Source organism: Falco cherrug, chromosome 1, assembly GCF_023634085.1.
Source record: "Falco cherrug isolate bFalChe1 chromosome 1, bFalChe1.pri, whole genome shotgun sequence".
NCBI lineage: Eukaryota > Metazoa > Chordata > Aves > Falconiformes > Falconidae > Falco > Falco cherrug.
Window position 1 is genome coordinate 5,357,671 of NC_073697.1, and position 25,662 is coordinate 5,383,332.

At 40.3% G+C, this 25,662-nt stretch overlaps 1 protein-coding gene and 1 long non-coding RNA gene across 25 annotated transcripts in view; one reads left to right on the forward strand and one right to left on the reverse strand.

The window, feature by feature from the left end:
• Positions 1 to 25,662, forward strand: part of LOC129735259 (uncharacterized) — a 73,815-nt gene that overhangs the window by 37,135 nt on the left and 11,018 nt on the right. The window lies entirely within an intron of this gene.
• The window catches only part of SORBS2 (sorbin and SH3 domain containing 2), a 231,738-nt gene continuing 221,422 nt past the window's right edge, over positions 15,347 to 25,662 (reverse strand). For 23 of the 24 annotated variants that reach the window (XM_055700755.1, XM_055700831.1, XM_055700776.1 and 20 more), the window contains 3 exons: positions 21,167 to 21,216; positions 18,165 to 18,271; positions 15,347 to 17,361 (listed from right to left, as the gene is read on the reverse strand). In XM_055700755.1, coding sequence (XP_055556730.1) covers positions 17,300 to 17,361; positions 18,165 to 18,271; positions 21,167 to 21,216 — 219 coding nt within the window. In that variant the 3' untranslated portion in view covers positions 15,347 to 17,299. The remainder of the gene's footprint in view (positions 17,362 to 18,164; positions 18,272 to 21,166; positions 21,217 to 25,662) is intronic. The other variant, XM_055700768.1, reaches the window with a different exon arrangement.

The window sequence follows — 25,662 nt, forward strand, 5'->3', positions numbered from 1 at the left end:
TTCTCCACCCACAGAGGGGAGTATCAAACTCGAACAACTAAAGCCTGAATGCTGGAAAGTTTGCAACAAATACATCGTCTTTAGCTGCTGCTTCAGCGTCCCCCTCAGCCCGACAATCAGTAAGCTTCGGGATGCAGTGTCCTTCTGGTTTCTTAAAGCGACCCTGTTGCTCGTTTGATATCTGCTGCTCACATTGCTGGTGCTGTTTCAACTATGCAATGCAGTGCTCTGACTTTGTACACAATTCTCTTTCATGTAAACAGAAATATATATATATAAGGCAATTCCCATCCCAAACTCTGCTTTGCATCTTCTTTCATTTGTAATATTTTATTGCACTAAAAAGTCCTTCAAGCCCTTCAGCTGAGTTTTTAAGCTACAGTCACTTGAGACCATGGCATGCACCGACTCTAACGGCTCGAAAAAATCTGGACTGAGGTCATGCATATTTCTCATACTGAGAAACACAGTATTAGTTGGTGATGTCTCTTCTCTTTGTAGAAATCTCGGCTTCTTTTAAGACAGTTGCAGATACCTCCTGTTGGTTGTTGGTGTTTGCTGAATAAATGCTTTGCACTCCTTTTGGTTTTCTTGCATCAGCTTGATCAGCTTCATTCTGACTTCCGTATCCCTTAAATTTTGTTCAAAAAGGGGTAGAGATTTTTTCAGTGATGGTGTACGTGTTTGCTCACTTTCATACCGTGGTGTTACAGATTTCTCTTTAGATGTAATATTAGCAAAGTTAATATGTGTATGGGTGACGCTTTTTAAGCATCTATTTGCCCAAAGTTTGACCTGTTCTAGGGCAGTATCTATAGCTCTCATCAGCAGTGGTGTGTTGGGGCTGTTTTGTTGGGTTGGGTTTTTTTTATCTTGCCTCCACCTAAATGAGTGAATGGCAAGTCAGTGAGAGCTTGGATAGAATAATAACTGATGAGAGATATATTTTGGTGTAATAACATTACACATAATTTTTCTACCTTTGCAGAAAGTTTCTGGTTGGTATTTGTTTGTTTTGTGTTTTTGTTGATAGTGTTTTGTGTGCTTTGCTGTTTTTCTTTTGGGGCTTTTTTGATTATTTTTTCCCTTTTTTTTTGTGTGTGTGTTCCTTGTGGCAGAGGATTTACCGCGCTTTTTCACTTTGTGCACTTTCCTTTCTTAACTAGTTGTAGCTTGCTTAAAAAGTCTGATGGACAAGAAAGAGCAGTAAGTGGGATGGAATAGTAAAATGCAGGTTCAAACCATTCATGTAACTTCAGGTATGGGCAATTTGTTCATCTATAGATTTCAATATGAAATTGGCTTCCATCTCTAACTTACTGAATGTCCTTAACTGTGTGTGCTGTGATGTCTGCGTAGTTAAAGTCCTTCTTGGTAAGATATCTGAGTTTTGGTGTTGTGTTTTGTTTTTTTTTTTTCTTTTCTGGGTTGTTTTTGTTTTTTGTTTGTTTGTTTGGAGGTGGGATGGCCTTTTTTTGTGGTGTTTTTTTTGTTTGTTTTGCGGTTTTCTTTGTTTGGGTGGTTTTTTGTTGTGTGTGTGTGGTTTTTTTTTATGCTATGAAGATTAGCCTTCAAGGGTGTGTTTTCTTGGGGTTTGATTGTAGGGTTCATCATGTGTTTTTGTATTTGTGTTCTTGTCTGGAATATTTCAAAGACCTTCTCTGTCGGTACAGTATATTTCACAATCTGATGGTAGTAAAATAAATACTAGTCACTCTTTCAAAGTAACCTATCAGAAACCATATCTGTATCACAAAGAACTTGCGGTGTGACAGTCGTTATGAGCTCGTGGGGCACAGTGTATATTAGGGATGTGAAGGAAGATAGGCACATTTAAGGAAACAAGTCAAGGTAGGTTTTAGGGCAGGAGTATCTCAATCTAGGTAGGTCAAACATTTTGTTTTGAAGTCAAGGGGAAAAATCTTGTCATTTCTTGTGGGTAATGTATATACTCTGATATGTTTTGAGGTTGTTTCAATATATGCCTTCAATATATTTGCAATCTATGCAGTTCATCTTGCTGGATTACGTTCTGTGTTCAAGGTCAGAATTTATCAGTAAGTGGTACTTTGGTTTCTTACCTTTTCTCTTCCACCCTGATATGTTTTGAGTGAAAGAACTCTCATGTTTGGTACCCTTTTTTTTTTTACCCCTCTTTCCCTAGTGAATCCTGTAATGTCTTTTGATTTGTACCTAGGAATGCGTAGTGTATTACATGTATTCATTTAAAGAGTTCATTTATGTGCAATTTGCGTTTTCTTTTTTCATTGAATACTGGCAATCTCAAACAGCGAGTCCTTCAGTAGAAAAGGGATCAGCAATATGAGATTTTCTGTATCAGGTCAAACCCATGATCAAGCTCTGAGTTTCCAGTGTCAGAAATCATACTTGTATAGTAACTTGTTCACTTGAGAGTTTCTTCCAAATTCCTGTAAATTGTTGAATTATATCTTAATGTGTAGCCTAACTTTTTTTTTTAGTAAATCCTAGTTGGTTAAAATAACTTGGGATTGCTTAAGTGTCTGTAAAGTATGTTCATGTCTCTTCACTATACTGAGATCTGCTCACGTGTCCCTTCTAATCTTGTTAGATACGTGCAGGGGGAGGGCAGGCTTAACCTTTTTCTAGGCAGGTGATTGCTCTTAATTTTAGTGAAAGTCATATGCTTATATTAGACTGAGCTCTGGATCAAAGATATTTTTTTCTTCCCCCCACCCCCTGCCCGGTTTACTGGCAGGGTGACTTGCTCTCCAAGGTGCTGTTGTTCAAACAGTAGTTGCTACATCCAGGTTTATTGATGTATCATGGGTTGAGCTTTAAATCTATGCACTCCTTTCTCCTGCCTCCCACTCCCTGCCTTCCATAATTTTAAAAATATACAAAACAGAACATTGAAAAGCAATACTGAATTGATGCTTGTAATATAAAGCTGTTTCCTAGCTTCTTTTCAGTGACGGCTTTTAAGAAAGTCCTTCACCCGTTTACAGAGTATGTGTATGTTTTTTGTTTTACCTCCCGAAATGACCAGCTGGATTGGAGCTAGAGCCTTTAATCCACTTGATAAAGGTATACTCCCATCAGTGAAATAAAGGCTATTTTCTTTTCTCCTGCCTGGTTTAAGGCGTGTTACATATAAGAATACTGTCCTGGGACAGGCTTTGATAGACATACTGAGCAGTTTCTAAATAAGTAAATCTTGAAATGAAAGACTGGTACTTCATTTGATTTTTGTGCCAAATGTTATCTTTCTACACACCACAATCCAAAAGAGTGCAACTGTGTTTTTTTGTTTTGTGGGGTTTTTTTTGGTTTTTTTTTTTTTTTTACCTAAATTATGGGCAGTGGGGAAGCTGTGTCAACTTTCTTCATATCATTGAAGTTTTTGAGATTTGGGGGCTGGGGGCATGAGTTAGACATCAGAGTAGTAGCATGATGCACAAATTCATTGCATACCATGCCACCTCACTAGCTTTGGACAATCAAACTCCTGTGCCCACAGCATGGCATTGTTTTCCCCTGGTGTTAGTGAAAGGCATGCTTCCTAACTCGTGTCGGAATATATTTGGATGGCGGTTTCCTGTTTTCTCACCCAGTATGTCCTTGACTTGGTGGAAGGAAATATTGTTTTCCTGACAATTTGGCAGACTGAGAGTTGGAAAAATAAGTTATAAGTAACAAACGTTTAAAACCAATTCATGCTTCTGTAAACTCACGGAGTGCTGTGCTGCAGGCTGTAGAACTAGAATAAATAGAGACAAAAAACTCCTCTTTGGAGTGTGCATTTTAAGTCATAAACCTCCTGCCCTATTTTGGAGCTTAGTCTCTGTCATGATAAACTGTACTGGGCTAGGCCACTGTTTGTGAAGTTTAGACAGCAGCAGCCTAGGATACTAAATGGAGCTTTAAAATTACTTGCACATGTGGAACAGCATGTACTTAAACTGGCTTTCCAGAGGTGAAAGGCCAGCGTATTCCCTACTGCACAGCCTGTTTTCTATTTCAAAACACATGAGTGTATGGGAAATATAATAAATACTATTTATTTTAAAACAATTTCCCAAAGCAGTAAGGTATGACTGTTTATGTACAGTTTGAAGTTTTTCCTAATTGTGCAGCCAGGGTGCAGGAATGGTTAATAACTTGGATCCTGGTGAACTTTTCATGTCAGCTTTCGGTTGGTGGATGTCTGATAGATTATCAGGACCTGTAGTTTTTCCTGGCAAAGGAGAAATCCTCTTTTCCTAGATGATATGACAAGAAGTTCTGGTATTCATCTCATGCACCTGGGAAAGAGAGGAGGAGTGGGGCTCTGGTACTGTACCCCTGTCCCAGGCACTAGAAATTTCCAGGCTGGAAATACATGTGAGGTGGGGAGTGGCAGACCTACACCACCACCTCCCTTGCAAACTGAGTAGCAAATTGCAACTGATAACATCTTCTTTTATTTTCTGCCTGCAGGCTCAGGAAGCCAGGAATGTCCTAGTTTGTGTTTTGGGAGTTTGGTTTTTTTAATTTATTTGTGAGGTTTTGTTTCCTTCTCATTAATCTTTCAATGGTGATAAACTAGTTCTGATAAAAATGCTGAAAAGAGTTTTCATCTCATTTGAAACTTATGCACTGGTTTGTGTGTGTGTGTGTTTTTCGGGTTTTTTTTTTTTTTTTTCTTTTTTTCCTTTCAATTTTCAAAAGATGTAGAGCAGGAGTTGGGTGCATATATAAAGTAATGACTAGTGTTTCAAAAATTTCTAAAGAGCATGTTGAATGGAATGAGATGCTTAAGTCACATTAAGGCATTGAAGTGCTCTTAGCCTTCATTTTGAAAACTCATCTCTATAAATTGTTTGCAAACTGACACATGCATGTATTGACTTTCCATCTGCGTTGCCAAGATTCTGAGTAGTGCATTTGGTTACCTGAAGTATATTTCTACTGTACCTTTGCCTGTTTTACTGGGGTTAGATATTATCATGACTAGGGAAGAAATTTTTTGGTTTTTATTGGTTTCTTTGTGAGCCTGATGTAATGTCAGCTCACATTTTAATTATAGTTCCTAGTCAAAAAGTATGTGTCTCAAATGTGCTTAATAACTTTTATGAGAGTTGAATGTTTTCTGAGAGGATGTGTTTTCCTGTTCTGACAGCCCGTAGAAGTTCTGATGGAGGATCTTAAAGCTGACTGTGAGGAAGGAGTTGTTTTTTCTTTTCAGCTCATTCACTCATCAGTGGTTCTGCTCCCTTTAAGAGCTACAGTCAGACACCGCCTCCAGATCTGGCAAGCTGATGCCTTATTTGGTTTGAAGTTAAAGCCCATTTTGGCACTGGAAACTGAATAAGCTCATTCCACAGGAGCAGAGTTGGAATGAAGTTAGCAAGGCTCCGTGCCAACAGTTAAGTCCAGTATACTTCATAAATGAAGATGCTGACACATAAGTTTTTAAACAATATCAGGTAGCTGTTAAATGACTCTGGTGTGCTTGCCACCCAACGTTACTTGAACAAAGAATGCATAGGAATGATCAGATTTATGAAATCTCTTTTGTGATAGACATTAGAGAGCAGCATTCAGGAAACAGTTAAAATGCCTCATTAGGTGTGTAATGATAGGTATCTGCAAGAACCATAACATGACTTTTCAGACACCCAGCGTTGCCTCTCATGAAAGCAAAGTCTCATTTTGTATTTCTACAATAATTAGTCCTATTTCTTGACTTCATCTGTGACTCTATGCATCTAGCTATCATTTAATCTTTTTTTGCTACATGGAAACTTTAACCTTGTTGTCTTTTCCAAAGAAAAGCTTATCGTGTTTATTGAGGGGATGGTGAAGAGATCAAGTGGGATCAAGAGACTTATCTCCTGTTCTTTCCAAACTATAGGGGTAAAATGTGAACGTTACCACTAGATTAGTATCAGTGGCTGGTGATGATTCTTACAAATGAGCTTTTCTCTGGTAGTGGCTATGAACAGGCATGAATGTGAGTTTTGACAGCTTATTGCCCCAGATACCACTAACAAGCAGATGTTGCTGCCTTGCCTGTGGACCGTGATAGAACTGGGCAGGAGTGCTTTTTGGTGGCTTTATTACTGTTTGCCTGAAACACTTTGCAGTAGTTGGGTAGTTTCTTCATCCCAGACGTTTTGGGAGGGCAGAGGCTGTGAAGCATCAATGATCATGCTTTTCCTGGGTGTGTGGGCTGAAAACGGGAGGCGTGCCTGTGTCTGTGCAGGCCAAAATAAATATATGAATGCTTTTAGTATGCCAGTGGTAGCTAACCACACATCTTGTGCTGGGTTACGTGATACGTACTGGCAATGCACAGAAGAGAGGAGGCTATCTGGCAGTCCTGGGGGAAGTAGGGTGATGAGGATTAAGGAAACAGGCAGTAGAAGTGATGGAGGTAACATCTCTTCTGAGGGGTTATATTAACATGTAATTCAGAAAATATCAGTAATTTCAGATCCTTAGAAGCTGTTGGATGACTGTGTTTCAGATGTGACCCAGTCAGCTTCTGCTGTGCACATCTTGCTTTCTTTTTGGACATGCATTTTGCTGTTGCTATCCAAGTCTCAATCATGGGATGTGAATTGCCATGTCCGCACTATTCAGAAACTAAAATTGGCACAGAATGCTATGGTATGGCGCTGCTATGTTAGGGAGAGCTGGCCACCTTCTATTCCTTAACTAATCAAGGTAAAAGGTAAATTTCAGGAAAACGAATGTTTGTGTGGAGATCAGCTACACTGCCACTGGAGAAGGAGCTGAGTTTATTCAGTAGCACTTGATGTGACAAAAATTTCAGAGAGTTTTGAAAAGTTCAAGACTTTAAGAACAGACTCATAGTATAATTTGTGTGACTAGAGAAACCAGTCAGGCAGGAGGTAGTAGCAGCGCTACTTTAGGAAAAACTGCTTCTTGAAGAGGCTTTCTTCTAGTCATTACTGGATGATAAGAGAAAGTTTGTTCTTGGAGTGGTAGAACTGTCACCTCAAGATCCTGTCTGTAGCGAAGTGTTTGTCTCCTTGTGTATGTTTTCTTCCTTCTTCTAGTTCATTTTTGTCGGTGAAAGTTTGTATCTGGAAAAAGATGGGAATCAAAGTGTCGAGAAAAGAACAGTGCTTTCTTGGTAAAGAAAATATTCATGATTGTGATTCGTAGTCTATTCCTGGTCTAAGCTTTAGCCTTCCTCTAGATGATCTTTAAAGCAGATATATTTTTTTTTTTTCTTTTCCTGTCCATGATTTTTAAATTACTATCCTACTTTTGACTTATTGAGAATGCCTTCCATTGTAAATAACAGATAATAAAAGTCTGGGGATGCTAGTGCTATCTACAAAGTATGTTTATGGAAGACAAGTAAGGTAGGAGGCTGCCCATCCTGCTTGGGTTTTCTTCTGAGGTTTCTTCCAGTTTTCATTCTGAGCAGTTTTTAGTCCATGTCTTTATCCTCAGCTGTAAAATAGCACTCTTTGATAGGGCTCTTCAGATTTAGCAGAGCAAAGTGCTTATATACAACTGTACTCCAACAGTGCGAACGCCATTGAGAGTGTGTCCCCGGTGTTTTCCTGGGGCTTGCTGCAGGATTTTGAAGGCATGTAGGCAATAGGAGACCATAAGGACTTGGGGTATGGTCCGTGGTGGCTTATTCTGTGTCACTGAAATGGACAGGCCCTTCCATTCACTGCTTTCTGCGTTTGTGCGTGTTTGTGTGCATGAGAAAAATATACTTTTAGTAATAGGCATTTACAATTGTTTTGTATTAGTCTACTGACCCAAATCTCTATCTGAGAAGCTTAGAAGGAAGAAGAAGCAGCAGATAAAAAAAAAAAAAAAAAAAAAAAAAAAAAAAGTTGTTCTGCCTTAAGCCTGAAAGAATACATGGATATTTCTAAGTACAGAGCAGTCCAGGGTTTCTCCAAAGCATGTGTCGATCAGATCAATACCTTGATCTTATTTTGTGGTCTCCCAAGAGATAAATACACAAATAAACGATAAGATCACATGCAAGGCCGCCGCCACTTGTAGTTCAAGTGCCAAAACTTCTGAGTGTTTTCTCTAAGAAACAAGTATCAGAATTTCTTTTAATATACAATCGTCATCTTATGTTCCATAAAGTACTGTGTTCAGTATCTGTTTTGCTTTCACCTTGTGGCTTGGGTTTAGCATTTTAGCAGCAGTTGCTAGGGAAGGGTTAGCCATGTTTATTGGGTTGTGACAAACGGCAACAGCTGAAAAGACAAATATGGTATTTTGGTTTAAGTAACAATGTGGGCCCTGAGCCAGAGATCAGCAACTTCAGAACGTAGCTAGCCACAAATCCGGACCCTAGGGTCCTGACACACACTGCAGTTACTCAGGCTCAACCTTAAATTTAGCTTATACATTAAGTATTATCCTCATTAAAATTTCGACTTCTTTCTGCTTGTTAAAAGGACACCGTCAGCTTGTCCATGCCCATGAATTAGTAAATGTTTTGCTGTTAAGAAACTGAATGTAAAGTAAATTAATTATGCATTTCACACCTTGCCCTGACTGGACTTTTTGCTTGTGTTTGTTCGGTGAATGCAGGAGCAAGTGCACAGGTTTGGGAAAACATTTGCAAAAGCTGGCTGTGCCGTGAGAGGGGATGTAAGCACAGCAGGGACAAAGCCAGCAGAAACATAATTAGGACAAACTTCTCTGTTTTATTGACATATAATTACTGGACCTGGAATGGTCAATGTGAAAACTGTCAGATATGTATATACACAAACAATCTTAAAACCGATATTCATATGTCCATTGCTGCCATGCTCCAGCACGCAGGGAGTTAATGTAATTTATACCATAGCTGGAAACTTTTGCTTTTGAAGTTTTCTAGTACTGTAGAAATCTAGGCCAGCATTTGAGTGAAGTTCCTCCACAGCTTTTGAAAGGAAAATCCTCTCTCCACAATGTGAAGTGTGAAGACCGGTAAATCATGGTATATACAAATAGTGCTTTGAAATGTGAGTAAACCTCTCCTTTACCTGATCAATCAAAAATTTACCTGGAATTAAGACCTGGAAACTGTCTCGCTTACAATCCTTGCCCCTCCCCCCTTGCACCACCACATCCACCTACGCCCACCCCCCCAAAAAAAAACCCAAACCCCAACCCCAAAACCCCCAAACCAAACCAAAAAAATCTGAAAACAAAAACCTATTCAGAAACATGAAAAAAGTCTCCCTGAAGGCTGAGTTTTTTCTCTTGCCTGTCCATTTCCACTGCAATTTAGGAATTTCTGTTTTGCGCTTCTCGGAGCTTAAGAGTAATTTGCCAAAGTTTCAGGCAAGGGAATGTCAGGAATTTCAGGCGAGGGAATGTCAGGATGTTTGAAGCTGGGACCTTCTTACCAACACTGGTTGTGTGCTGTGGGAGCTGTTGGCCAGCACGTTTTTTATGGCCTGATGCAGGAGACCTCTTCTGTCTTTGGAAGTTCTGGATTTTCAGTGACGATGGCCAAGATGCTGCAGGCAATGCTCTTGGTAGACCTCTGGATAATGTTAAGGCAAGGGCCAGAGTGCAAGACCTTAAATGTGATAAAACAGAATGGCAGTATTCTTCAGTTGTAAAACGTTTCCTACTTCCACGGCTGGCTGCCTTTCCTTCTATAGTCCTCTTCCCTCTGGGACTGACAGGAAGAGGAGTGGTAGAACGGGAGGGAGAAGTAAGGTAGGTTGCCCTTCGGGGTGGGCAGTAAGAGGCCAGTAGAGCCTGGAGAATTTCAGAAATGGCTTGACTTCTGCTGAGCTTGCCATAGCGGTTTGTATCTTCCCCTGCTGATCTTGCTCCTTTCTCTTCCTAGCCTGGTCTGACTCCAACAGTTGCTTTGCTAAGGCTTTCCTGGGGATGTATCGGTTGGGAAGTGCAGGCGGCGTGTGGTGAAGGGAGAAGGTTGGCAAGGTTGGCTCCACGGAACAGGCCAAGTATTCTCTTTCCAGAGCCTGAAACAGCTCTCCCTGGTCTTGTCTGCCTCTGATGTTCTGAACCGACTGCTCCTGCTGCACCAGTAATCACCCTGCCTCTCTGGTTTTGTTGGGTTTTTTGGTGGGTTGGTGTGGTTGGTCGTGGTTTTTTTTGTTTTGTTTGGTTATTTTTTTGGCTGTAGTGTGTGTGTGTGTGGAAGACTAATGTAACCTGTATTTCTGAAACATCTGTCGTTTCTGTCTCTGAGGTACAGGATGTGTCTGTGAATATACATCTGTAAGTGACACGATTTATTTTAATTTAGTGATTTTCCCCCCCTCGTGTTGAAGCAATGGTTAAGACCTTAAAGTACCAAGGACCTCTTAGCGTGAGTGCTGTACAAGTAAGCTGCAGAGGGCTTATTCCTGTCTTGAAGTCTACAGTTTATGACCACTTGACGAAATAGATAAACAAAGGAAGACTGTGTTGCAAAAAATGAAGAGGGTTTGGACAGTAAGCAGTAGTTTCAGCATGCTACCATTTATCAGTGATGTGTGCTGCTGAAAAGTCTGTTTTCTGTAACAGCTTGAACCCCAGCGGTTTTATAATTAAAACTGTGATCATCAGAAATTATTATCCGATGCTGATATAGGTTTAGGCCTGTTTATTTCTCTGATGACTCTTCTGTAGAACTCCTTTTGACTTAAATGTTAGGTACAAAAATTTTGCACCCCTCTACAGCTGTCTGCTTGCTTCAGAACATGGGTATGGATTGGTGGCTTGCAAGGTGTTTTTTTTTTTTTTGTGTATGCAAGATGTTTCCCTGTGGTTTTGATAGCATCTGGCTTTCATACTTCGTGCTTCAAGTTGTGTGTAGTGTTGCTTTGTGCCTTGTACGTCGGAGCTGGCTGCAGGAGCAGATGAAGTGAATCTATAAATAGTTCCCAGAACTCTTCTGTGGCATATAAGTATTGCCCTCTACTACCTCAGACGGACTGGGTGTATTCATTTATCCTCTTAGATGGTTTAAGGAGGGAGGGGTTGATGCTCACCTGTTCAGATATTTCCAGTCACATATGAAAAATCCCTATCTATAACAGATGAATCCGTGGCAGTGTAAGAAAAGCCTGTAGCAGGTCTTAAGCCAGCCAGTATTTGTACATGTTTCACATTACAGTTTGGAGCATTAACCCAGGGCAGCATGAGTTGGGTCATGGCGTGCTCGGGGTTTATCTAGCAAATCACAGCGACAGAAGCAGTGTGATGACCCATTTAGAACAACATGTTCGGGCTCTTTGGTGTTCCCCGTCTACAGTGCTGGTTTCTTAACTCTGTGTCAAGGGAAAAAATCTCAATGCCAAAGACTGAAGGTTTGATTATTATTTTAATCCGACAGTCCATTTACTTGGATTTTCAAGTGGCACTCGTAGAAAGTCTTGAAATCAAATGCCTCCGCTTTTTTTGGCTGTCTTACATTAAAATAAGTCTTAAAGGACTGGATCCTTTAAGATATTTAAACAGCAAACTACTGTTCAGTTCGGATCAGTTGGCGCTAGAGCTAGGCACCTGAAGTGGGCTCGCGTGAACACAGGACCCTCCCTTGCAAAGGGGAACAGTGGCTGGCGACAGAGAAGTGTATCCCCACGTTTTCAGAGAGAAGTGTCAAGAGTCAGTGTGTAACTCTGGTAATTATTCACTGGTAGAAATAATTACGTTATTCTTGGGGTTTTTTTTAAAGTGGTTTACTGACTTCTCTGATGGATGGAAAATGTCGGAGGATTACTTCGCTATGCGTGTATGCGGGTGATGAAATAATGGCTTCCAAGTTTGTTATTTGTGTTGGCAGGAAGAAATGTAAATTGTTGAGATGTGAGTATCTGCACTGAGGATAAACCTAGCAACGCATTTCTGGTTGTCAGTCAACACTTCCCCCCTCCCCCTCCCCGTGTCACTTGTGATGTAATGCTATTCCGCTGAAGCGGAACCCTCTGTGCGCCCGATCCGTAATTAGATGTGACGGCACCATACAAAGGCTGCTCAAAAAATTGCTGTGCGATAGTTATTGTAGACATGCGATACGTTTTAAGCAAGAATGCTTTCTACTTTCTGGTAACGTTCAAGAGTGTTAACGCAGAACTTTTGCTCCTTCTCTATGACTCTTGAGGAAATAGAGGTTAAATACTAGAAGGCATAATTATGTAATGCTTTATATATGGGATTCACGTTGTTTCATTCACAACGTGAATGAAACTTTTGAGTTTTGGGTGCAAAGTAACCAACCAGCAGGATTACACCAAAAACTGTACCTGCAGGATTGTTCAGGCTCTTCCCTGGTTTCATCACTGCCTATTATCCTAGAAACTTATGTTATTCTTTTTGTTCCAGAGGTGACATAAATGCATGAACAAGAGCTTGTACGTCACCGGTATCACTTTATTTGGCCTAAATAGTATCTGACTCAGGGTTGTGCAAGCAGGAACTAACTCATTCTTCTGTTTCCCTTTCAGTGGATTTCTGTCATATTCTGCATAGATACATGTCAAAGTATTTTTAATTTTCAAAGGAACGTGTTTATATTCATACGAGTAAGATTGGCAATTTTTGGCTAGGACTTAGGGACTTAACTGTCTGGCCATCAGGCAGGATAAAAGTAAACTGGCACTTTTTGCATCCAGTCAAATAAACAGCATGATGTTGCTTGATTACTTGTAGAGTTGCAGAAGAAAGCCTTATTAAACTCATCTTTCCTGCTTTACTGTTTATGGATGAGGCACCATTTCTACATGTTGGCCTGGCAAGTTCCCTGCTCTGTAGAAGGGTGGTTTCAGGTTTTGGTTGGAATTGATACTTGCTAGGTGTAACAAGGGTTCTGCTGTCTAAACATGTTGAAAAATGGAATTATTGCCCTATCAATACGCTTGTGCAACATTGGAGCCACATATGACTTGACTTTGACTTGACAGTTCCCTTCTCTAGTTTCTATCCACTGTGCTATGTAGCGGGAGGAGTTAAAAAAGCAGTTTCTAGTCTCTGCCTGCACTCATACTTTTCAATATAATAAACCCAACCCAACCTGGACATTCAGTTGCTTCAGTACTTCTTGTGGAGTTTTCTTTTCACGCTAACATAGAAACTGCATTACCAGCACGGTGGGATCTGTTGACTTCAATGGAGTTTGCTGTTAACTGCAGCGAAGGCAGGGTTTCACCATGTAACTATAAATGCTGTAAGGGAATATACTTGCCGTTGACCTAAGGTCCTTCTAGAGCTACTGACTTCATCTTTCGAGCTTCCCATTGGCTCGTGCTCTGCTTTTTCAAATGCACAGGAAGCACCTGGTGTTCCTGTCCCGCTTCTGTACATCAGCATTTAAAAGGCAACTAGTAAATACCAGGCATTGCAGGATGACAGCATGCTTTGCTTTGGTGTGGGTGACAGAATGTTAAACCCGCTAGGGTGACCCTTCACTTAGTTTGGGATATAGATCATTACCCTAAACTGGTCATGAATTGGGCTCCCTGGCTTGTTTGTGTCTTGTGGGCTTTCTGGTTTTGAGTACTTTGCCTCAATGGCAAACACACAGCTTGCTGCAGGGTAGGCAGCGGAATCTACTGGTTTTGGGGTTTTTTTGGATGCTCTGTTTACGTTACCTATTTATCTGGAACGTAACACAACTCTGCAACAAACTTGATTTCATATGGACTGGCACAGGCTAACGCAGCTGCCATGCCATACCAATGAGAAAATTCTAACAGAAATCTGTAAATGCTACATGTCCCAACAAGATAAATTGATACACCTTTTTTTCTAGAAAAATCTGTGAATATCTGAGGCTTTTAATGGATTTGTTTAGGTCTCTTCCCAGATATTACACTGGCTGGCCACTAATTCCCCAGGTCTCTTTTTTCCTCTGGCCTTAAGGACAAAGCACCACCCAGTCCTGTGGGTCTCCTTCAGGAATGTATAGGGGAGTATACAAGGATCCTTCGGCGTGTTCCTTAAACAGCGTAGGTGGGATTTCAGCAGACTTAGCCTATTTGAATATATTTGGTTTACCTGGACATAATTTTAGTCTTTCTCTACTTTTTGACTAAAACATTAACAGTGCAGTGTTTCCTGGTGTCAAAGACTTGCTATTCTTATTAATTTGGCCTGTATTTTCCCCCTTTTTTACCCCCTTTGCGAATGAGCAAAGAGGATGCTGTCTGAACCCTTAACAACCCAGAATTTCTTTGTGTTAGTGAGACTACTCCAACCAGCTGGTGCCGTCAGGCTGGCTTTCACAGATAAAGACTACTGGAGCACAGGACTTCCTTCTTACGGGTGTATGGCACAAAGCAGCGCTTCCACGTTGCCCCGACCCCACACTGGGCCCCCAGAAAGGACAAACCACCCAGCACTGGGCTGTATACTCCACTGTTTGGTCATAGGGCTGTACGAAGAGACGCGTGCGGTGGGTTTAAGGGAACTGAGCCCTGGGAGGGCACGTTTACCCCGGTGATAATGTACTGACTAAATTAGGCCTCGTCCAAACTGAAGCACTCCCAGTACCGACGATACTTAGGAAGGAGTTTAGCTGCTGGAGTTTTGACAGCAGTCTGTGGTCTTAGCGTTCCTGTAGACAAAGCTGACAGTAGTAAGCTAGATACTCATGTATTTATTTGGTTTTGCCACCTATTGTGGAGGCAACGCTGAGCGTGAATCAGGCTTGAGGAAACAGGTTTTTCTTGTCCAAACAGTTGTTCAGCAGCTGAAGTATGGCACAGTGTTCGGGAGGAGGCATCCCAGCGCTGGTGGCTAGTGGGTCTTGGATACACAGAACCACTCTGAGCCACTCACGGCAACTGTGTTACCAGCTGTGGTGGTGGAAGCTGCTGCTTGTTTGCTTCTCTTTTCGGGTTTTGGTTTTGTTTGAATGGCTGTTCCTTGCCAGGCAGACATTAGTACGGGATAATTCATTTTTGCAGGCAGAGTTCCATGTGTAAAGTGCTCCCCCAAAATCTGTATTTTCCTTAAACCTTGCTTCTGCGGTCACTTTACAGAGGCATTCTTGTTTTGCCTTTGATTAGGGTGTGGGAACTTCGGCCAGGTGTAAGGGGCTTACCATTGTGTTTACCTTTGTGCTTCTGGAGTGAAGGATGGTTCTAGCAACATAAAAACTATCTCGAATTAGCACAGCCAATGCAGAAAGTCTGTAATGTTGCTTTTGCACTCAAGTGTTTTAGGGACGATGTTGAAGTGGACCAGCTTGAGAGCTGTGTGGGCAGCGCTAGCTACCCGTATATATGATTAGTGTATGGTTGTGGTGGGAAAAAACCTCTGTACGAGGCAAAACTATTTGCATATAAACTTGAAGAGTTAAGCAGTTTGCAATGCTTAAGTAATAGGTTATGTGTATTTTGAGAAATGACGGGGGAAACAGTTGTGTACTCCAAGCAAAATTTATTAGAAGTCTATTCAAGAAAAAAACCACAGAGACCTTTTGCTTGTAGGAATTCAAAGTCAGTTACCCGATAAGCCAGGTATGAAAAACCTGTATTTTTCTAAAATCAGATACAGAGTAGAAACAGTACTTTTTAAATATCACAGGCAACAGATATTTAAGTCTTCAATCATAAATGGCATCAAAGATAGGTATTAATCTCACAGCAAAGCTGCATGCAGATCTAGTTTAAAATTGAAAGCCTTTGAATACAAAGCTTTTGCCATGAAATCTGCAATAATAAAGGTATGCTGCGCAAAGATGTTTCTTTACCTTTGTCTTAATGACATTTCTCAGTAATAAAGATATATGTACATTTAGATTTGGCTGGTAAACCATATTTTAATTAATAAAATTTTGCATAAAATGCTATCTTACAGAATTGCACTATCCAGATGTGCTTACGGTAAATAGAGCAAGAAAAGAAAAATGCATTGAAATGTTCTGTATGTGAAGAGGGCAAAGATCAAATAAGGAACTTAATTTTTTAAAAATCAACAACCAAATGGCTCTGTACAAAAAAGCAAACATATGTACAAAATGCTACAGAGACTACATACATTTTGATAATTTCAATCCTTTACCCTTGAGAAATCCAGTAGAAGCCTTTGCCATCTATAAGGTGCTGAAGAAACCAAATCTGAATTTTTATTCTTAGGAAGCCATAGTCATTATCATCCTGTGCCTTAATTTCGATTACTATTTATGCTTACAGAAAATTATGTTTTCAAATACTTCTTTCTTTCAGGAAAAAAAGAAAACCCAACCTCTAAAATGTATGAGTTTTAATACTTGTGACTTTTTTTCTGTACTAAATTCCTAGAACAAATGCATAACTCGGGTTTTGTTAACATACATACATATATATATATATATATATATGTATATATAGTGAAGTAAATCAGTACATGATACTTGTGAATATTTTTCAGGTGGCTATATTGGGGAAAAAAACCCCAAACCAACAACCCTTTGCACTAACACTGTTTACTTCCTGCTCCTTAAAATTCCTGATACGTAAACCCACGAACCTCTCAAATGTCATGTTGCTTGCTATTACAGTTCAATTACAGCCATTTAATGTCAGACATCAGTAGCAGGTTATTATGGTCTATGCTTATATCATTGCCTGGCTCTTCAGTAAATCCTCTTTCCTGAGATTTTATGCCTCTTGCACTTTTTACCTTTTAACAGAAAACACTACAGCTTTATTAGGGGAAAAAAGAAAAAAGGTTTAGCCAATACCATTGCACCCATTCGGAACACTTGCAGTTCTTTCATTTTTCACTACGCTTGCTCGAGATCTTACAATCACTGTGCATACGTTACAAGTGCAGGCAAAAAATCTATATTATAATTTGTCATACATTGTAAACCAGTACAATAGGCAAACCTGTGATACCGCAAAGTGAAAGCAACAAATGCTGCCAAGCTAATAAGAATGTGGAAACAATTTTTTTTAAAAATAGTAAACAGCAACTTCCACCTGCATCACATGCATGCTGAAAAAATCCCATCAGACTTCATGATAATACCACAAATGTCTAAATTAAAAGTTTCTTCCTCTCCCCACCCCACCCCCCATGGCAACTCAGATCTGTGTACCTGTCATTAGACTTTTCCTATTGTGTTCAAATTGAAAAGGCTTTAAAGCAGGGAGTATTTCAATGGTGAAACGATTCCTCTTGTTTCAGAAAAGCTTAGTTATTCACACCGTGGTGGTTGCTGTAATACTGCTGGAACAGTTTGGCAGGTGGGATGGGATGAGGATGAACTAGATGGCCTCTATTTGAGACTGCAAGCAAGAAAACAGAAGACCAGCGTAGCATGTTTCCTAGCAGCCTTATGCAGATGTGTTGCAGAGATGCAGCATAAATAAGTAGAAAAAAAATTTCACAGCCTCTTGACATAGTTTCCAGGGAAAGTACCAAAGAATTTGGTTCTTCTTGAGGTTCCTGAAATTAGAAGCAATAGATGAAAGATGGGAATAACAACAGGGAATTGCTATGTAAGCATGGCCTTTAAATTTTTATGTTTAATAGTGCACAAACAGAAATGTCTATACTTCTTAATAACTTCAAAAAGTTATTTTGAATTTAATTTGTGAGTTTCAACAAATTTGTAGCTGCAGGAAGGAAAAACCAAATAAAGAGGCATATTTGATTAAATTGTTAGGCCTGATTAAAAGCTGTGCTAAAACTTTGGTTTGGTACATAGAAATCACTTAATCTCAACATCATCAAGTCTTACCTAAATAATTTGAATTTTTCAAATGCTGAAGACTAGTTAGGTGATTAAGTTAGCCACTGTGTGCATGAGGGTTTACGAAATGATTAAGCCACCTTATCTAGGCCTCGTTATGAAATTTCTGTTTGTTCAGTAATACTTGTTTCTCACAAGCAGTCAACTCTGTAGATGTATTCATGCAAAAAGTTGTACGTTACCTGGTCTTTATGAGGAGAGCAGTACTACATAGTCCATTTTGTGTGACGTGAGAATGACAATAGTGCTGTACAACAAACTGGACGCACATGTCCATTTGTGTCCATCAATTCACTTCCAAAAATATGCAAGTGAAAAATCAACCACTAATTTCAGTGGGTTTTGGTTGGGATTTCTCCTGATAAAGCCAGGTTCAGGTTTATTACACTAAATACCAAAACCTGATTTGTTTAAAAGTTACCAAGCAGAGGGCAGCAAAGGTCAGTGGAAAAAAAAAAAAAAGGCAAAAAGAAAAAGCAACTGAATGAAAACATACCCACAAACCATCCATCATCACATTTTTCCATCACATCAATGACATCTCCCTCTCTGAGCTCCAATTCATCTTCGTTCCTAGGAGTATAGTTATATAGAGCCTGAAACCTTAAATAGGACAAATGATGCATTTTAAAAAGAGGTAAGAGTTCTTGGCACCTTTACTTGAAAGGAGGTGGTTTAAACATCGATAAGTAATGCTTCTTGCAAATATAGGGGCGAAGGGTTTATTTCGCCTGGTGGACTTCAGGGCCTAGGTACTTATTACAGTAAACAGACAAAACTTTGTTGGAAAGGTAACTCATCAGACATTAACAACTTCAGGCAAGCCTGATGGCTCCTCGACCAGTTGCTTTGAATACAGAATTCTAGTATTATTTTTTTTAAGTGTTACTTTATAGTTGAGTCACCCGAACAGAGGACTTCTAGAGGGGGGATCTGTGGATGCGCTAGCTCCTTAACCCCCCCGTGGTGAGCACCTGAAGCTGGCTCTGCCTTTACACTCTGCAAAGCTGGATCTAGCGTAGCATTCTCTGCTGCAGCAAAGTGCCACACGGCACAAGAAAGGTGCCTGGCACCCTGTACTCGGTGGAGGAGGGTGCCCAGGGGTGGCTGTCACGCATACACACACTCACACGACCACGCTGACTGGGGGACCTCGCCGGGCTCCTCAGTAGCAGCTGCTGAGGCAAGACCTGGCACTACGGGAGCTCTGCATGTCAAAGAGGTGCCTCCCGCCGTGGGGAAGGTGGAGAGCACTTGCTCTTTGGGCACGCACATCCATAACCCCTTTCCTGGTTAAAACTGCCCCCGCCATATATTTGAAAAACATCTCTCGGCGAGTGAGGGAGTGGCTTGAATCCAATCAGGGGACGTAAGGGTGGAAAGTCGAACAGTATTCAGCCACGGGCTTGTATGTCCACGCCAGCCAGGGGCTGCACACTGAGGGATGCAAGATGGATAAATGGAAAGAGGTATGAGGTTACTAGGCTTATTATCTTTCATTCCTTGTCAGTTTTTAATTGAGTTTCGGGAAACTGAAAGAATGACAATAAACTCTTAATGGGGGGAACTGAAGGTGCTTGGGCTGCAAAAGCCTGTGAGTCCTGCAGTCAGAATCTGCTTTTTTTTCTAATCACTTATGCCCCAGCTGTAACTGCCTGCATGTCAAGGAGCAGGGTACAACTGCAGAAACTCTACAAAGGAAATAGTTTTAATTTCAAAATACTAAACCCCCCCCAAAATCATGCCTATTTTTCCCTCTTAGTAACGGCTCACTGACTTTAAAACCTTAATGATATTACACTTTCCCCAATAAAATTAAACTAAGTCCCTTTTAATGTGTTGGTATGGAATATTTCCATTAGCTCTGTATCATTCAGGCAAAGTTTCCATGGCTTAAATGAGATGTTTATGTCAGCAAAAAAATTCTGCCTCTGAAATTTCTATTTGAAAAACCTGTATACAGACTGGCGCTACGCTTAGCGTAATGATGGTCATCTTGAATAAACTATGCCAAAAAGACACTTCCAAGAAAAAAGTGATTTTCACTTAATTTCTTGTGACTGGCTGTTATCTCCCCAGCTCTGAGAAGTCTAATTTTATGTTTTAATCACACTAACAAAATGGAACGAGACTGGTTATTTAAGCAATTACCTCTGGCAATTTGTGTAGCAGAAGTAAGAACAATCTGTGTAGAAAATGAAATGGCAATAACATTTTCTGTCATGCTTATCATTATTCCCGGAAAGCAGAGCTATGATAATAATCCAAGAACCGATTAAATGCAGCTTCCAAAGGTAGAGAAGTTGCAGATGTAATGTGTCACCAATGGGACTCAAGCCAATTACTTACTCAAATACTGTAACAAGAACTTCCCAATTAGTACTCTTTGTACTTTAGAATCTAATCTTAGTCATTTCAAGATAATCCATTTCAATAACTCCTTTGTAGTCATTTCATTCTCTCTTTGCTAACCTAAGGATTTCTGAAATATGAAAACTCTGCTACCACTTACAAGACTAACAGAATACGTATTCAAGACAAAGAATGGTTGGTTGACAATTTAAATGTATTTGTTTTAAATTTTAGGGATGAGTAACTTTAATAATGAGCTACTTAACTGGAGAATTAACTTTGTTTTGTAAGCAGTAAGCTATATTGAACACAGAGTTAGATGCTTCAGGATAATCAACGATACCAACAGGAGCGTGCGGTTTTAGTGAGACTGAAACAGACGTGTCTGCTTTTCATTACACACTTATCTGTAACTTTTTGCTCTCTCTTCTCTCTTGCCATTTCTGGAAGTGACTAACGGGTAAACTTTTAAGTATTTTTAGTTTATAAGCACTAGTTACATTTAGAAGTGCTCTGATGTTAGAGGAAGAATGGCTACTAGTTTCAATGATCACTGAAGCAGAACCTGAGTGTAAGACTGGAGGGGAAAAAAATAATCATCAAAACAATCTTGCTCCAAACTTGCGTTTTAACAGTCAGCACTACAACAGCCGTATGTGTTTCATCTCAAGTGCTTACGTTGTTTGTGAAAATAAGGCTTGAGATCTAGGTTCTTCTCCAGTTTGCAGAAAGGCTTTCTTGCACCTAATTTTTAAAGTGCACATGTAAATTACGCTAAAAAGTGTGAGCCCTTGTTCCCGTGAGCCACAGTATTGAGTTGACTCAAAGTTAAATCTTTAATTGGCATTCTGCTGCGATGTAAAAAAGGAGAGAATAACAAAAAAGGTCAAACTTTATATAATTATTATCCCTTTTAAGTATAAATGATGGAGAACTGTAAGTTGGCACGTCTGAGTCTAGTGTAAATTAAGCAACTAAGGCTTTGCCCTCCGGGACCTTCTTGGATATCTTCCCACATCATGCAGTTACCTGTAAATTTCTCAAATCTCTTCATAATTGTACTTGGCAGGTTAACAAATTACTTTTTGATTTTCTGGCTATTTCTAAATGTCAGGTTTTGGTTTAGTAGATAAAAAGTATACTTACGGTTCCCCCCCACTGTGTATATTTTCATGAGCAAGCACAGGGCGCTGTGGCTGAAATGAAATGATTTGAAATGTAATAAAGATTTATAGTCTAAGGTCCAAATAGTTGGATAGGGGCATGATACATAGTCACTTGAGAGTTCATATTCTACCTGGCATAAAATAACACCCTCCCCCCCGCCCCCCCCCCAATGAATTCTTGAGACATGGCAACTAACAGAATCTTGGCAGGTTTAAAGATCTGATTTTTGGAGGAGATAATGAAAACTAAAACAGAACAGTGAACTTCATCAACAGTCCACTCTATTTATAGTATAGTAGAAAGTTGGAATAGAACCCTGCTGCCTCTTCACTGTGAAACAGAAATAGCGTTAGAAAAATCAGATGCAACTGATGAACATTATACATTCTTTGGGTGAAGTATAATTTTAGATAAGCAGAAATAAAATCTCCTATAGATAATGGCAAAACTTAGAACATTCACAGACAAACAACATACCAATTTACATGACACACACGCAGTACTAACTTGGCAGGCATAACATGCTACGCTTTGATTAAATTAGTTCTGTTTCATCTCAAAGCCATGCAGGCTGCTGGGCGGCAAAGAGCAGAAAGAATTTTTGAAAGAACGTATGTAATTGTGTGAAAATAACAATTAACACTTTAACTTCAGAGGAAAAAGTAGTTTGTATTTCCAGTGCAAAGCTTTATGAAAGGAACTACTTTCCTTCTTAATAGAGCATTACCCACCACTAACATCCAATAAATCTGGATGCAATGGAAGGGAAAAGCGTTAACCTCTTGCAGAAGCCATATCCTGCTTAGACAGACACGGACTGACGCTGGGTAGAATCTGGCCGGGGCCAGAACGGGCGCAGGAAGACCAGCTGCCTGGGAGAGCTCTTGATGTGAGCAGTACCCACGTTCTCCGTTGGCTGAGGGTGCCCTATGGTCACGCTGCAGCAGCAAGTCTGGGAACTGTATCTGTTTTGGGAGCGCGGGTATCAAACGCAGCTCCTAGCATTTTCTTTCATGAACTGAGTAAACTGCAACCTGATCTTGAAGCCATGGGATTGGTCTTACTGCTCTGTGGGTCCCTCTTTCCTGGGGTTGACTGTTTCGGTGTATCTTGCTTCACTTTGCTCTTGAAGATGATGCAGTCAGTCTTCCATGAGAGAAGGCAGTGGTAAACAACCCACAGCCTGATGATGCAAATTGAATGTTGAAACACAGTATGGCTTTGGGTTTGGGGTTTTTTTTTTCCCTTGCCTGCTCCCCGCCGCTCCCCCCCGCCCCTCAACACCTCAATATGAAACTGTAGTTACGTTTCTTTTCATCAAGTTTGTATGTGCACATGCAGAAAATACTGTGAGCATTCTCTGTTTCATCTTTAGTCTGTAGAGTATAATTTTAAAAAGGTGCCTAAAGATGCAGGCAGGTAGATTATAGAACTTTTCATATTAATGACAGCTAGGTGGGAACGACGTTTATCAAAGTCCAAAAACTTTGATTCTCTTCTCTTCCTCATTTAACTCTCCTCTGCCACCGTACAAGAAAGGTGGATAACTTTTACTGAAGAATCCAACGGGAAAGATTGCAAATTAGACATTTCAGTTCTCAGTAAACCCGCTTCAACAGCTGGCTTGTCAAGCAAGGAGAGAGTATTTCACGGGGCAGCTTGCTTGGTGTTTGGCCTGGTGTCTGACCTTATTCTCTGCTAATCTTTCATCAGACCCATAACTGAGCTGAATGCCAAAGATAGTCAGAGATGCAAGAGAACTCAACCGAGGTTAAGGATTTTTCTTGCAAACAATAAAAGTCAATGTCCTTAGCAATACTACAAATGATTTAATGCTCTGAATACAGTATCGAGCCAGGAAGAAACTGCGTAGGTCATTATTACCTTCTTTTTCTGCATATGCTTCAATGCTTTAAAACATTTACTTGCTAGTTAACTATTATAGAAACAGGTGACGGAAAATCAAGGCGCGTGAAGATTTTCAACTCTATGTTCTTGCCACAGAGAGAACTTTTAGACAGAACTGGAATCTGTGAAAAGTAGAGTGAAGTCATCTGTGCTATGTCAGAACAGGGGCGCCTTGGAGGTCGCCCTCTATCCAAATGCCTTCCTCAAGGGCACCACGGCTGGCATCAAGAAGCCTTCTTCCCATGTTGTTTCCCTAAGCTCTCCTTCCCACATACAGTGGCACTGGCTAGAATAGGGACTGTTGCAAGGTCTGGCTAATTGTGTTCAAGAGAAATGCATCACCCTGTGGGTAGCTTTTGGTGCTTTGAATTTCTAGATCTCAGCTACAACTCAGCAGAGCGAGTGAACTGTTTTCTGGGAAAAAAATTAGGGCCTAATCCCAAAAACATTAAAAAGTGTGCAGTCAAGTCAATGGTCCCAGCTGTACACCTAATTTTCATGCATGATTGATACGCGTTTGCATCTAGTAGTTCTGTATAGTTCTGAACATGCAAATGAGGTGTGTAATTTGTGCTCTTGTAGTTTTGGAATTAAAGTCATAAACGCAGTAAACATTGACCAATGCAGTCCTCTTAATATAGTGATTACATGCCCTTCATTTGCAGGAACACGCAGAATTAAAATAGAGCTTAATCCCTTTTTTATGGATCTTGTTCCCAGTTGCACTTTCTCTCCTGTCTCTCTTCAGTGATGAAGAAAGCACTGTCCCCTCATTCCTGGTAGTAAACAGAGGCCTGCCAGCAAGCCATGACTTTGACAGTTACACAAGAAGCCTGAATATCTTAAATTAATCTTCAAATTTTAAAAAGGGAACCACCAGAAAGATGATAACCTAAAATCAGCAGCAACAGCATGGAAAACAGTTCATCCCATTATCAGTTTTAAGAACCAAACGTTAAGAAACCAACGCAAAGAAAAATTTAGTCCTAAACTGGAAGTGAAACATAGCCCACAAGTTCTAATTCTTAACAGTTTCGGTCTGTTTGTTTTCATAATTCAGCTCACCTCTCTGAGCGAAACACATGCAAACTCTAAACAACCTGACTTTCTGCTAGGTAAAATTTTTACAGTTATGACTGCTGTATTACAGATATGAAGGGAAAGGCTAAGGAGTCTGAGTGAAAATAACATAGCAGCAACAAAACATTTTGAGAAGAAGGACATGGATTCAAAACCAAGAATTCTGCCTGTATACAAAAGCCTGTATACATGCAACGAAGTTTAAAGTTTTGACTCTTAGAAGCTGTGATTTTAATAAACTAGAAATGCTTTGAAACAGAGGAATAATTTAGAAAAAAAACGGCTAAGTATAAAGAACATCTTGTAGCACTGGAAATACTATGCAGTACTGCAGAGATAAGAGTATGCTAATGGATTCATAAAGTACGTTTCGGCACACACAGACCTGTTGGCTTTACTCAGACGTAGCACAGGAGTACAACAGGAAGAAAACACGGCATACTGATAGTATCGAGACACTTGGGCAAAAACAAAATACTGAAAGACTAGACACTGAGCTCCTTTTCTACGGCAATGCTGTTACTGCACACTGGGCATCCAGTACCGTACCCTGTGTGAATAGCTGTGACCTCTGACAGGTGAGCTGCAGGATCTCTTAGTCATCACTGGGCTACGAGGAGGTTTACCCATAACAAATATCTCTCTCTTTAAATTAGCCTAGAAAAACCACAGAAATTGTCAAGTGAGTGTTTAAGAATGAAGCATCATGGGATATTTTTTTTTTTTTTTTGCTTCATTCATACATGCAAACTGGACATGCTTTTCTTGGTAACAAAAAGCAATTGTGTTACAGGCGCAAATAACGGTACTATTAGTATACGGTATTTTCTGTTGTTGCCACTGTATCTTTTTTCCAGGGCTTTGTGGCTCTGGCACATGCCCTTACACACGACAGTTAAAAGATTAGTCACATAGAGCATGTGCAGTTGGAACAGCTATTGCAAATGTACCCATTGAAGCAGCTCAGTTAATAACACAGTACGGCTCCACAGCACAGAGCAGAAATACTGTCTTAGAACCACCGATGCCAAATGTTGCAACTCCTGGCTGTTAAACAGAACACGCACCTTAAATCTGCATTTAGAAAGCAAGTAAGTGCTTGACGGAAAGGACTTCAAGGGAAAATCCTCACTGTGGTGATGTTACTATAAATCAGCTAAATACCTGTCAGAATTTTGCTCTTCAGGGGTGCGTGTGCAGCAAGTGTGAATTCTCACGGGCAGGGGCGAGTCAGGGGGAATGCAGCAGTGGAGCGCTAACACTGAAAAGTTTTACTTTGGTATTTGTGACTGTTTGCCAGTAGAATGTGGCAAGACAGAAGAACAGCCTCCTCTTAGGAGCTAAGAGGGTGAGTAACAACAACAACAACGGATGCCCAGAGAGGCCAAGAAGGCAGGAAAACATTAGCATTTCTCGTTGGGAAGTGTCCTCAGAGTTCTTTTGAGGGACACATCCCTCCCAGCACCATGGAGCACAGTGACACTTCC